This window comes from Ceratosolen solmsi, unplaced genomic scaffold (genome assembly GCF_000503995.2).
Source record: "Ceratosolen solmsi marchali unplaced genomic scaffold, CerSol_1.0 scaffold63, whole genome shotgun sequence".
Classification (NCBI taxonomy): domain Eukaryota; kingdom Metazoa; phylum Arthropoda; class Insecta; order Hymenoptera; family Agaonidae; genus Ceratosolen; species Ceratosolen solmsi.
The window spans coordinates 489,981-503,883 of NW_011948437.1; the positions used below are offsets into that span (position 1 = coordinate 489,981).

At 26.4% G+C, this 13,903-nt stretch overlaps 2 protein-coding genes across 2 annotated transcripts; one reads left to right on the plus strand and one right to left on the minus strand.

The window, feature by feature from the left end:
• Nucleotides 1–705: 705 nt before the first annotated feature.
• Nucleotides 706–2,461, minus strand: LOC105365192 (aurora kinase C). The gene is made up of 4 exons (XM_011503291.1): nt 2,024–2,461; nt 1,769–1,903; nt 983–1,373; nt 706–908 (listed from the first exon to the last, which is right to left on the minus strand). The coding sequence occupies exons 1-4, from the start codon at nt 2,434–2,436 to the stop codon at nt 795–797; spliced, it is 1,053 nt and encodes a 350-aa protein (XP_011501593.1). The 5' UTR covers nt 2,437–2,461; the 3' UTR covers nt 706–794.
• Nucleotides 2,462–6,786: 4,325 nt separating this feature from the next.
• On the plus strand, nt 6,787–13,198 carry HDAC6 (histone deacetylase 6). Its single transcript, XM_011503292.1, has 16 exons — nt 6,787–7,225; nt 7,328–7,425; nt 7,863–8,036; nt 8,137–8,329; nt 8,403–8,462; nt 8,975–9,064; nt 9,131–9,237; nt 9,307–9,435; nt 9,506–9,612; nt 9,753–9,922; nt 10,003–10,343; nt 10,778–10,973; nt 11,057–11,186; nt 11,734–12,362; nt 12,444–12,731; nt 13,044–13,198. Exons 1-16 carry the CDS (start codon nt 6,968–6,970, stop codon nt 13,140–13,142), a joined length of 3,069 nt encoding a protein of 1,022 aa, XP_011501594.1. The 5' UTR covers nt 6,787–6,967; the 3' UTR covers nt 13,143–13,198.
• Nucleotides 13,199–13,903: the final 705 nt, after the last annotated feature.

Below are 13,903 nucleotides of genomic sequence, written 5' to 3' on the forward strand. Positions count from 1 at the left end.
ATTTGCCATTGTAAATTGCTAAGACAAAATGCAGCTTCGTATTATTCTCTAATAATTAAAATTCCAATTTACTTTAAATTATATTTTAATAGTATAATTCATTATTTAGGAGTAGAAATTATGAACGTGTACAGTACAGTAAAAAAAAAAAAAAAAAAATTATAAACGTGTATAATACGATTTAATAATCGAATAAAGAATTAATTTTATTTTTGTATAAAAGAAATTGATAAATAACACCACTTTGTGTGTGTGTGTGTGTGTGTGTGTGTGTGTGTGTGTGTGTGTGTGTGTGGCAAAATTAACGTAATCAATTAATAATTAATTAATGCAAATTCTCTCACCATTTTTAATTATTAACATTTCCTCGACTATTAATACAAATGTCCTCGTTTAATAAGTAAAATCATATTATATATCATAACGATTATTTATAAAAACAATAAGAGGTAAAATTGAAATATTATTTATTATTATGGTATAAAAATGTATTTTATTTTTAAGTATAAAATTCTTTTTAATTAAATAAATGATTGGTCATTTAAACAATAAATATCTTTACATTTATTTTCATACTTGTTGTATTAATGTAAACACGTAACAACAAGTCACTGAAAGCTAAGCGTCTGTATAAAATTTTCGATTGTTTTGTGATTTTTTTTCCCTAAACTTTTTTAACTAGTATAGCTTAAAAATTAGAAAAGGCTTGTACTTTCAGAACTTTTCATTGATTAAATACACTAATCTTATTCTATTAATATGACTTGAAATTATTCAAAATTTTTCAACATCATTCAAGTTCTTTTTACACCATCTTGCGTTGGTTCTGTTGTGCGATTTTTAACAATCCAAGTATGATGTAATATACCATCTAAGCTCATTCTATACTCTGGTTTAACAATAATTAACTACAATAAAATATAATCGAGTAATTAATTTTTATTTCTTAGCATTGGTAGAAATGAAGATTTTTCAAACATACCTTAGAAATAAGATCCTTCGCTCCATCGCTAAGATAATCAGGACACCTATAGTTTGCTTTCCTAATCTTATTATAAGTTTCGTCATAAGTCTTAGCCAAAAATGGTGGTTGTCCAACAAGAAATTCATAAGTTAACACACCAACCCCCCATAAATCAACAGTATGATCATGTGTATGACCATTAACCATTTCGGGTGGTAAATAATCTAGAGTTCCACATAGTGTTTCTCTACGCGAGGAAGGTGCATGAACTGACCAACCAAAATCAGCCATTTTTAATTCGCCATTCACGCCAAGAAGTAAATTTTCTGGTTTTATGTCTCTATGAATTACTTTTCTAGCATGACAATACTTTAATGCATCAGCTAACTGAGAGATATATGTCGCTGCTCTACAAATTAACGTATTGCATTATAATGAAAAAAAGTCATTTCTCACATATACATATATATTAGATATATATATGTAATATTTACTTTAAATTATTATCAAGTAATTACAATTAATTATTCATTTTAATGCAGTTGAAAAATTAGGTACAGTGTACAGTGTTAATGATATATATTTTTAATGATTGCACTGATTTCAAAAGACAAGAGTAAATTTAATTGTCTACATATATATATATATATATATATATATATATATATATATATATATATATATAATTCTTAAAAATTTATAATAGTCAAACAAATATAAAATTATTTAGAAGCCTTCGTCGTTAATAGTCAATTAATGAATATTCAAAAATTAAATTTATAAAAATTTTCTTCAGAAATTTACCTTATTTCTTCAAAACGTTTGTTTGGTTGAGCATTTAATGCTTTGAATAATTCACCTTTTGGAGCATATTCTAAGATTAAATAAACCCTTGTGTCATCATGAAAGTATCCATACATTCTTAATATATTTGGATGTCTGAGAAATAATATAAGACATTTTTAAAATTGTAATAACTAATGGTATTAATAAATTTTGACATTATTAATTAATTATTCAATTCGTTCAAATGTCCAAATAAAACTAAAGACTTATTACCTTAAGTGAGTTTGTATTTCAATTTCTCTTCGCACTTGATGTTCAATATCTGCTTTAATAATTTGATCCTTAAATAATACTTTCATTGCTATAATAAATTTTGATCTTTTTTCTCTTGCCAAATATACATTTCCAAACTTTCCTTTACCCAATGGTCGACCAATATCAAAGTCTGTTATGGCCCATTGTTTTTTTTTATTATTTTTATTTTCTGTTTGAGTTTCGGACGGTTTAATAGTTTCTTTTGTCTCGTTACAATTTTCTGATTTTTGTACATTTCCTGTTTCTAAATTCTTTGACATTGGTAATTTTGGCGGAGGCATAAGTTCGTTAGACTTTTTTGAGAGTTTTGATTCATCTGGTTTCAATTGGTTTCGGTTACTCTGTAGATTATTTTCTTTTCCTTTCATCATTATGTTAATGATTTAAGATCTGAAAGATTTAATTGTTTTTCTCACAATTATAAATAAAGATTGCATGATCTTGGATCGACGATACTTGAATTGCAAGGAAGTATAATTTGGTCGTATATATTAAAAAATATTTTCCTTCATAAATAACATTTACTTTAAAGTGTATTAAATCGAAATATAAGTTATTTTTAATTTAATCCCTACATTTTATAATAATTAATTATTAATAATAGTTTATAATCATTAATAATAGTACATATAAACATGATGCTTTAATAATTTTCGATATGTAAAACTTCACTAATCAACTGGCAGTTTTAAATAATAATTAATAAAACAATACTTAAGATATATGAAAATTATAATTCTTAAAAATATTTATTACATTCGCTCATCGGGTGACAAGTGATTCTATTATAACACAAAAATTTGCTATCAACAAAACAATTTTTCAACAGCAATCGCATTATAACTTTAAACATGTAAAAAATTGAATGGTTTAATAGACGTATATTGTCATAAAATTTTTTATATTTATATGAAATTTAGAAATGTTGAAAAACTGAGCTACATGTTTTTGTGGTTTATTGTTATAAGTTTACCTTGAAAAATGAATAATTAACGTCGAATTAATTGTCGAAATCCAAACTTTACATAGAGAAACGCTGATCACACGAAGCAAACTACAAAGAAATACTTTTTAAATGCCCAAACGTTATTACCAAAATAGCCTTATCTTTATCTATCCTTAGGCTGCCAATCTATTTTTTCTTTATGGTTTCTTCTCTCTCGAATCTCCCTTTTCTTTGCATACAAATGACATACATTTGTACAAATTTTAAATCATAACGAATATCAGAGAGAGATATTTGATTGGTTCTTTTATGGGGATGCCGATCGTCATCAGGTATAAGCTCCCCATTGAAGTAGTGGGAACCGGAACCAGAACAATGGAGTGTCAATGAACAGCGCGATATTTGAATGTGTATGTTTATGAAAATGTGGCCAGGATCAATCGATTAATTGATCCTGAATCCAGAACTAAGGATTTATATAAATCATATAATAAATTTAATAAATGACGAGTCTTTATGTGTTGCATAATTATATTATATTAATTCATAGAGGGACTTTTATGTAAGTTAAAAACTAAAATTTAAATGGTAATCATAACATATTAAATTAATTATCTTTTAAGAGCAAACTAAAAGAAAGAAAGAAATTGTTAAATAAAATTCATTTTTCAAAATTTTTGTAGCCAAAAGTATTTAAAAAATTCTAATATTTTTTTTTGTTTTTTTATTTTATCTCATTTATTTATTTGGTTAAATTGTTTTTTAACAAATAACTTATGAAGCGCCAAATTAATATTAATTTTAAGGGATCTCAGTTTATGCAACTAGTAACAGAAACTGTTTTGTTACACTCTTGACTTTCCTTCTATCTTATCATCCTTACATTATAATGGCCATACTTTATTCTTTATGTGATCAATTTTTCGAATCGCCTTATTTTATTACACGACAATCTACTTTCAATCGGAATGTTTTATAAATGTAATTGAAATCTCGCGCGTTTCCCCTTCGCAATGCTTGTTTATCACCAGCTGCGGCTTCTTATCAACATCTTAGACATATTAATGAATAAAAATAGAAGGAGCCGATTATCTGAATATTTGAACAACTATGCAGGACTAGAATAGATCTTTTATATTTTAATTGAAGATTTTTTTATACTAGACGCTAATTCGGCACTGAATTTTATAAATCTGCATGTGCGCTGGTATGCATATAACAAGTGGCACAAGATATTGTTAATAAGAGAGCTTAAAGTTATTTTTATTTTTACTAAAAGTTGTTTATCAGAAATTCTCGTAGGTTACATCTTGAAAAATGTCTTTTATCTTTAGCAAATATGGGATGGAGAACAAATAAAATGGCAATTACAAATCAACAAGACAAAGCTACATATAATATGGCTTAGATCGTATTTAGTACAAAGTTTAGCAGTGATACGCAATGATCTAAGGTAATGGAAGATATGAAAATCGATTGCTTTTATATCATTACAAACTCCAAAAGTGTAATTACATATTTAATTAACAATGTCGTGTTCAAAATAGAAATACACCAGCCAATTAAAACATATTAAATGTGTAATTGTATTGCGCACTACAGGAGCTAATTATTATATTTGATTACGCATTTGCCTATTTCATTTATGTGTATAATCTCTGCTATGGCTTATGATTCTTGATAATTTAATTTTTTTATTTTAAAAATCATTATCCCATTAAAATTCAATAAATTCTGTCAAATACGAATATTTCAAGTAATTGTACCGAGCTCAATCAGGCATGCAAAGATTGTACAAATAAAATGTTCAAATGTAGTTCAATTTAATTGTAGAATATGCCTTAATGAAAATGTTTTTGTCGTGCATATGTTCAGGCTATTCAATATTGAGTTTATGTCGTTTATGTGAATAAAATTAAATGTTTTATTTATCTACAAAAGAATGAATTTACAGCTAAATTCTTAATTAAAAAAAAAGAAAAAGAAGGTGAAAAAAAAAAATTAAAAGTGATGGTGTTATATGAATAAATTGAAAAAATGTATGTATTATGATAAGAAGAATTGATAAAAAAATTTGTTTTAAACGATATTTGCACTTTTTCAATGGTATACATCTTTTGAAAGATTACACTTCGTATTTTTTAATTGGAAGGACAAATCGAAACATTTAAAAAAATGGTAATTATAAATTATATTTTTTTTCGTCACAAAAATAGAGAAATACATAATCATTTTTTTCAATACACAATTACGTACCCAAAGCATTCGATTTAATTTTATCTTCAGTTTTCATAAATTTATATTGATAATTATATATTAAAATGTAATTTAAAAAAAAGTATTATACAATGAAATTATAATCAACAAAATTTTGTTATTTTAATTTCATTAAATATGCATTTTATATATTTATGTATGAATAAAAAATAATACAAATAATTATTGAAACTAAATGCATTTTGTCTATATTTATTTTGTAAAATAAAAAAATATAATAAATATAATAGCTTGTATAAATGTAAGATTTTTGAAATATGATTTCTGAATGTTTGGGATTTGGGCACGATAAATTAATTTTACATAGTATTGTAAAAAAAGGAGTAGGGATATTCATTAGCATATTACACTCGTTACTAAATATGGTTATACTTTATTTTTCGATTATCAATAAATGTCTTCCTTATATATTGCTTTTTAATCGCTAGCTTTACATCTATAAATCCTTAACTTTGTTTTATTTTCCGTAAAATTGACTTTCTTCCATTGCTATTAATGTTATTTTATTTATATGTTATTTATTTTATTTTATTTCTTTGAGGTCTATGTAACTGATATTTTTTTTTTTAATAGTCAGACATAAATAAAGATACCGATCTTATTGGTGCTGCCCGACAATTGGCAGAGAGTGAAATTCAATTGTTAAATGAAATTGAAAGTTCTAGGCAAATGAACTCCGCTAAAGTTCTAGGCAATGAATCGACAACTATGTCGAGGGAGGCATCAAATAATGAAACCAAAAATATCAACGATAAGCCAAGAAAATTAGATAATGTAATGTCTTCTTTTCTTATATTTATATAATTTTGTATTGGTATGGCATGACTAGTATGACTTAATAACAAAATAGTTTTAATTTTTGTATAGTGTATAGTGTCAAATAATATATATATTATTTTTCTTTTGTTTTACTTATTTTATTCATTGTGAAATACAAACGCAAATAAGTATTTGAAAAATATGTACTTAACTACAATACAGTAAATGATATAATTTGATTATATTTAAAAATAATGAATAAAATCATTAGTACCATTTAAAGTACAAATCATAATAATAAACGCATATTACTTAAATAAGTTATTACATTATTTATTACAGTTTATCACTTATGTTTATCATTTATTATTTTTTATTAGGTAATATTTCTATTTTAGTTTTATATTACTAATTCATTAACTTTTTATTAACATATTGTGATAGGTGTTTCCAATTTTTATTCGTGAGTTTAGTGTTCTTATATAGAAAAATGCTTATAGTCTTTTAAAATTATTTACAATTGTAATATCTTGAATTTTAATATAATAATAACATAATATTAAATGGAACATAATGCAAGCGTGATACAAGTACGCTTAAATGAATTATAATTTTTTCAGTTTATTTGTACAATGATGGAAATACTTATCGACATTTTATCTTATCTTTTGATTTATCTTATCGCATCCTTCATTATGTAAGCAATAATAAATATTTTACTTTAGAAGGATATGTGAAATTTCGATATCATTTTATAGGCAAAACCATCCGCAGCTATCTTGGCTGCTAAACGAGAAGCTCAACAGAATACGGTATTGGAGAAGAAAATTGGTTCCACCGTTATAAAAGATATTTATCAAAAATCTATCGATGCTAGAGAAGTAATTCGTAAACAGACAGGTATTACGTACGATCACTCAATGGCAGAGCACCAATGTTCTTGGGATAATAATTATCCAGAGCGTCCAGATAGATATACCAGAGTTTTTAAAAGGTGCGAAGAACTTGGATTAATTAAACGCTGCAAGTATATTGCATCTCGATTGGCCGAATATCAGGAACTACTTTTAAAACATACTCCAGCACATATAGAATTATTAAAGTCTACCAAAGATTGTGAAAATATTTCAAAAATGGAAGAACTTTCGTCAGAGTATGATGCAATTTTTTTTCATCCTGTAAGTTGTTTGTTATGAAATTTTTCAAAAAATGTAGACATTATTTCAACCATATTATTGTAGATCATATGAATTATAACAAATTTCTTATTATTCTCCTAGGCTACATATCGAATATCTTTACTAGCTGCAGGATCGACAATTAATTTAGTTGAAAATATTTGTAAAGGTAATATTCAAAATGGTATGGCAATAATAAGGTAATTTACTTATAATCATCTATATCCACTTATGTATGCAATTTCAATAACGAACATAAATATAAATTTAAATTGAACTTAGAAAGTGATAATTTGAAATATAACCCACTTGATATCGATCACTACGATAACTTAATGTGCTAAATCATTCGATTTAATTGCCATGCTTACAAAATGTTCCATCATTTTGAAGATTTTAATATAAATTTATTTATCATTTAAATTTCTTAAATTATAATTTTACGAAAAAGTATGACGTAATTATATATTATCTAGTCTTCTATATAGTATATTGTCAATTAAATATTAGTCAAATAAACTTATATAGTATATAATTTATAGTCTTAATTAAATGTAACACTTAAATTTATCTATAAACATGAAATACTTGGTTAATTAGACTAAATGGCGGATATAAAATATTGATTTATTTCCAGGCCACCTGGTCATCACGCAATGAAAGCAGAATATTGTGGTTATTGTTTTTTTAATAATGTGGCCTTGGCAGCTGAGGTAGCATTAAGAAATAATTTATCAAAAAGGATTCTCATAGTAGATTGGGATGTCCATCATGGACAAGGTACTCAGAGAATGTTTTATAACGATCCAAGGTACACATTTGGATTAAGAAATATTTCTCTAATAGGAATTCCATTATTTTTTATCATATTTGTTTTTCATTGTTGTTATGTATTATTATTTGACTTTTAGAGTTGTATATTTTTCTATTCATCGTTACGAAAATGGAGAATTTTGGCCAAATTTAAGAGAATCGGATTATCACTACGTGGGAGAAAAATGTGGAGAAGGATTTAATTTTAATGTACCCCTGAATAAAATTGGCATGACCAATGCTGATTATATTGCAATATTTCAACAAGTTTTACTTCCAATGGCTTATGAAGTACGTAAATTGCTCTAAAATGATATTGAAATAAAAGTGATTTAAATTCAAAAAAATTAACGAACATTTTTAGTTTCAACCTGATCTCATCATAGTCTCTGCTGGTTATGATGCAGCTCTTGGTTGTCCAGAGGTAATTAAACATATTTTTATTAATACAGTTTTTTTTTTTTACCCTAGTTTTCTCCTGATCTTATTCTTGTTTCTTCTGGATTTGATTCAGCATTGGGAGATGAAAAGGTTGTGCATTAAGATATAGTTAATCTCTATTTTTGTACAAACCTTAAAATATGAAATAAAATTTATTCGAAAGGTTGTGGGCTTAGTATATACTGCATACATTACTGTACACTAAAAAACCAAATTTCTATTTAAAAACACGTCGTTTTTAACACCGAAGTATTTTTTTTTCTTTTTTTTTTTTTAGTTTGAAGGAATATAAATACATTTGAAATACGCTATTATTATTATTTTAAACTATTATTTTATGCGAATAGAAATAATCTTTTATTAAAAATGGGCCTATATGAACGTAATTGCTTTATCAATAACGATATGTATATATATATATATATATATATATATATATATATATATATATATCAAAAAAAATATTTTTTTTAAAATATTTTTTTTAAATTGTAGGGTTTGATGAGGGTAACTCCTGCCTGTTATGCTCATTTATTGTCATCGCTGCTCTGTCTTGCATCTGGAAAAGTTGCAGTAATTTTAGAGGTAAGTTTCAGTATTTGAATGTGCAATTATTAATATATTAAATACTTAATATATTAATATTTTTAGGGTGGCTATTGTTTAAAATCATTGGCTGAAGGTGCAGCGCTTACTCTAAGAACTCTTTTAGGAGATCCTTGCCCAATGTTAGATGACTTAGAACCACCTTGTGAAAGGTTTGTTTTTAATAGTAATCTAATAGAGTGTATTTTTAGTTTAGACTGTAATTCGTCTTTCTTTTTTAGCATTCAAGATACTATATTAAATGTTATTTATTCACATAAACCATATTGGAAATGCTTTCAATACCAAATTTCTTATAATTTAACATTTCAAGCTAGTAATAATTCGCACTTACCTACCGTTTCTTTTAAGTATGATATACATATTTTCTATAAGATAATATTATTAATAACGTAAAATTAAGAAAAATATTTTCAACAGTGGTCCAATAACAACTCCAAATAGTTATGAAACTCGAAACTGCTATCCAATTCAAAATAAAGAAGAAATAACGTCGATAAATTTTGAACTTGATTCTATTATACGAAGTAAAATTTCTTTTATTTTAATAAGTTCCTTCAACTTTATTTATAATTAGTAAAGAAAAGATATTAAACATTGTAATTGGAAACCAGTATATATAAACACACAAACACACATATATATAAATATTTCATCTTACTTTTAGGTACAAATCTTACTAAAGCTTTAAATAGGGTATGTATTGTTTATGATGAGAGAATGCTAAAACATTGTAATATAGAAGATGATTGTCACCCTGAAAAACCAAGTAGAATATCGAGTATTTTTGCTAAGCACAAGGATTACAATTTACTTAAAAGATGTTATATTACGGAGGTTAGATTTTGCTCTTAAATTAAAAAATGTTCTTCCCTAAATGCAAAATTTTAATTAATTAAAAATAAATATTGCTTAAGGGGAGATTTGCAAGTGAGCAGGAAATTTTGTTGGCGCATAACCTAGATTATGTCAATAGTATTAAAAGTACACATCAAGCCACTATACAAGATTTGGAACATCTATCTTCCTATTTTAATTCTGTTTATTTACATCCTGAAACTTGGACTAGTGCTAGAGTGTCAGCTGGTTCATTGTTGCAATTAGTCGATAATGTTTTAACTAGAGAGAGTCAAGCTGGTATAGCGATTGCGAGGCCTCCCGGGCACCACGCTACAAATGACAAAGCATGTGGATTTTGCATTTTTAATAATATTGCTATCGCTGCTAAATATGCCGTTAAATTTTATAAATTAAAAAGGTAAACATTTTTATAATTGCAAAATACTCTATAAAGAAAAAAAAATATATATATATATATATATATATATATATATATAATCTGTGTTTAATTTTAATTTACAAGTGTCTGTAAATTATTTTTCTGTATCGAAATTATGTTAAATTATGTTGCATCATTTGCATATGTAATTTTCCATCAGTTGGAAAAGTTACTTATAATTCATTTTTTCATCTTGTATTTGTCAATTTTTATTTTATAGAATTGCTGTTAAAACTGAATATTTAAATTGAAACATTGGAAAATAGGAAAAAATTTACCTGCATACTTGATATACTTACTTGATAATATTCCTAAAATTTAGATACAAATATGATATTGATACAATAAATTACTATGCTACGTATAAAGTAGTATAGATTTTGTTTATCCTATACTTTCTCATTCTGTTTTAGAGTTTTAATAGTCGATTGGGATATCCATCATGGAAATGGTACCCAGTCTATTTTAGAAGATGATCCAACAATTTTATATATATCGATACATCGTTATGACAATGGGAACTTCTTTCCTCATTCTAAATCAGCTAATTATTCAGAAGTAGGAGTAGACGAAGGGATAGGATTTAATGTAAACATTCCCTGGAATAAGGCATGTATTATTTACTCCAACCTTTCATATTCATTATATATTTTTTAATGTTTTTTTTTTTTTAAATTAAACTGCATATTTAGAAAGGAATGGGCGATCCTGATTATGTTGCTGCTTTTCAACAAATAGTAATGCCAATAGCTTACCAATATAATCCTGAGTTAATTCTAGTCTCAGCAGGCTTCGACGCATGCATCGCAGATCCTTTGGGAGGTGAGTAATGAAGCGATTAAAAAATTTAGAAATTTCGCTACAAATTTATAACCGGCTTAATCATTAATTTTCAATCCAAATTTCTTTTCTTAAATTATAATTTTGTGATAGCATTTAGTAATATGCCTTAATAAGAAGTTCAACATTAATTATTATCGAAATAACAAGGAGGTTTAATTACTCAAATGAATAAATTAATAATTAATTCTCACGAATAGCTGTTTTTGTTTATTTTCAATATATTTATAGAGAGTTTAATATTTAGAAAATTTTTTTTTAAATTTCATGTATTTTAAGTAGATGTGTTAAAAGATATTTTTCTAAATGAAAGTAAGTATATAATAATTCCTAAATGGTTTTTTTTTTTTTTTTTTTTTTTTTTTTTTTTTTTTTTAAATATAAATTTTTCGATAAAAATATAAAATCAATAAAAGATTTTTACCTCAAATATCTGCTAAAAATCATTGAAGTAGCCTCGGATAATATTATGAATGACATATATATGTGTTGAATGTAATCCGTAAGCCCGAAACTGTATAATTTGCAGGATGCAAAGTCAGTCCCGAAATGTACGGTCACATGACGCACTGGTTGTCGTCGTTAGCAAACGGACGCGTAATTCTCACCCTCGAAGGGGGTTACAATGTGAATTCGATAGCTCATGCAATGACTATGTGTACCAAGGCGCTTTTGGGCGATCCACTGGTAGCATTGGAACCTTATCAAGCTCCGAGTCCAAGCGCCGTCACGACTATAATGAATGTTCTCGAAACGCAGAAGAATTACTGGCCGAACCTGGTGTTCCAGAAGATGTTGCCTGCGGAGAATGTACTTCCTAAAGCTAAGATGCCTCGAGCAAAGCCGACCGCACGGTTGAGCTCACAGGAGAGTTTCCTAAACTCCTCGATCAACGAAACGCCCAAAAACGAAGAAAAGCAAGATGAGAATCAAGAGCAGCCACAGGAGCTCACAGACCAGGATGTACAATTGGATGAGGAACTAAAAAATTTGAAGATCGATACGTGTGCTAATAACGATGAAAGCAAGCAAGACGACTTTAATGGCAAAGCAAATAAGGCAGTGGCGTCGAGTAGCAAGACCAACCAATCGACGACCAATTCAGTCGAAGACTCCAACGAAACAACATTGTTTCACTATCTTCAGGATAATTTGCAGGTTCACAACTAATTCAAACACTTAAATTTATTTTAAAATAAATTATATACAGAAATGTCGTTAAAACAATTGTTTTCTTAGGCGCTGATCGACGAGAAAATGTTTGCTGTCATACCTCTTAACGATTGTCCACATTTAGATTCGGTCTTCGATGTTCCAGAAACCGGTATAAATATCGATGATCCATGTTTTGAATGCGCAAGCACAATTGAAAATTGGATTTGCCTACAATGCTATACTGTACATTGCGCTCGAAGTATTAATAAACATGCACTGGAGCATCAACAGACCACCGAGCATCCATTGACTCTTAGTTTCAGTGATGTGTCGGTATGGTGTTATAAATGTGAAGCTTACATAGACAATCCAGTAAGCGTTTAATTTAATTTTTATGTTTATGCTTATTTTTATTTTTATTTTCATTTTTATTTTTATTTTTATTTATATCAATCTCCACTTTTTGTGAATATTTCTATACTTACATCGCTCGTTATGAGAATTTTTTTTAACATAAATTAGTGTTTATGTTTTTTTTTTTTTTTTTTTCTTGTTTTTTTCTTCTGTGTAGTAAGCCTTTACCAATTAAATTTTTTCTTAGATTTAATTAATTAGAAAATAATTTTGTGAAAAATACTTTAATATTTATATATTTTTAAAATATTTATTAAAATATGTTTATAGCGTCTTTATGCAGCACGTAATATCATCCATAAATGCAAATTCAATGCAGATTTACCATGGACATATTCTGCTGATACTGGAAGTCTCGATCAATGTTAATTCAATAATAACAGTTAAATTGATTGTGTAAAATTTAAAGTATTTATAAGTAATATATAAAATATGACTATGCCGTTATATTTGATGAAAATTATTTTTATATAAAAGTAACAAAATTATAATTTTACGAGCCACGTGTGCATTAATTAAATTAAAATAGAGAATTATTCAATAAAAGACTAAATGTTTAATATTTATCATTACTTTTTGTGCATTATCTTCACTCTATTATTTTGCAACAAAAAATAATATATTTAAAAATTGTGAGCATATGTATCTTTTGTTTGTTTGTTTGTTTTTTTTTTTTTTTTTTTAATAAATAACTTTTATACTGAAAATGATATGCCGATATGCCATAAAAGTCTAATTAATTAAGCATTAGTATTATTGCGATTTTCTACAGACGCTATTAAGCTGATTTTATTTGTTTCAAATTTATGCAAGCTTATCTGTAATTAAATTTTAAAAAATTTGTCACAAGAATAGAAATTCACGTGACATATTAAAATATAAAAATCAAATTAAGTAAAGGTTAAATCAATGTGTTTATAATATTTAAAGCATTTAATTAGTCAATATATTGTTGTATATAATAAACGATGACGATATCTTTATAATAGAAAAATTTGTAAAAATACTCGTAGGATTTATTCGGGCGAAATTTCTATGGGAATTATTTCCTTTTTCATTCGCAAAAAGAACTTAAAATGAAATCTACTGATATCTATATACTTCTTGACTCAAATGTAATAAGCTATTTC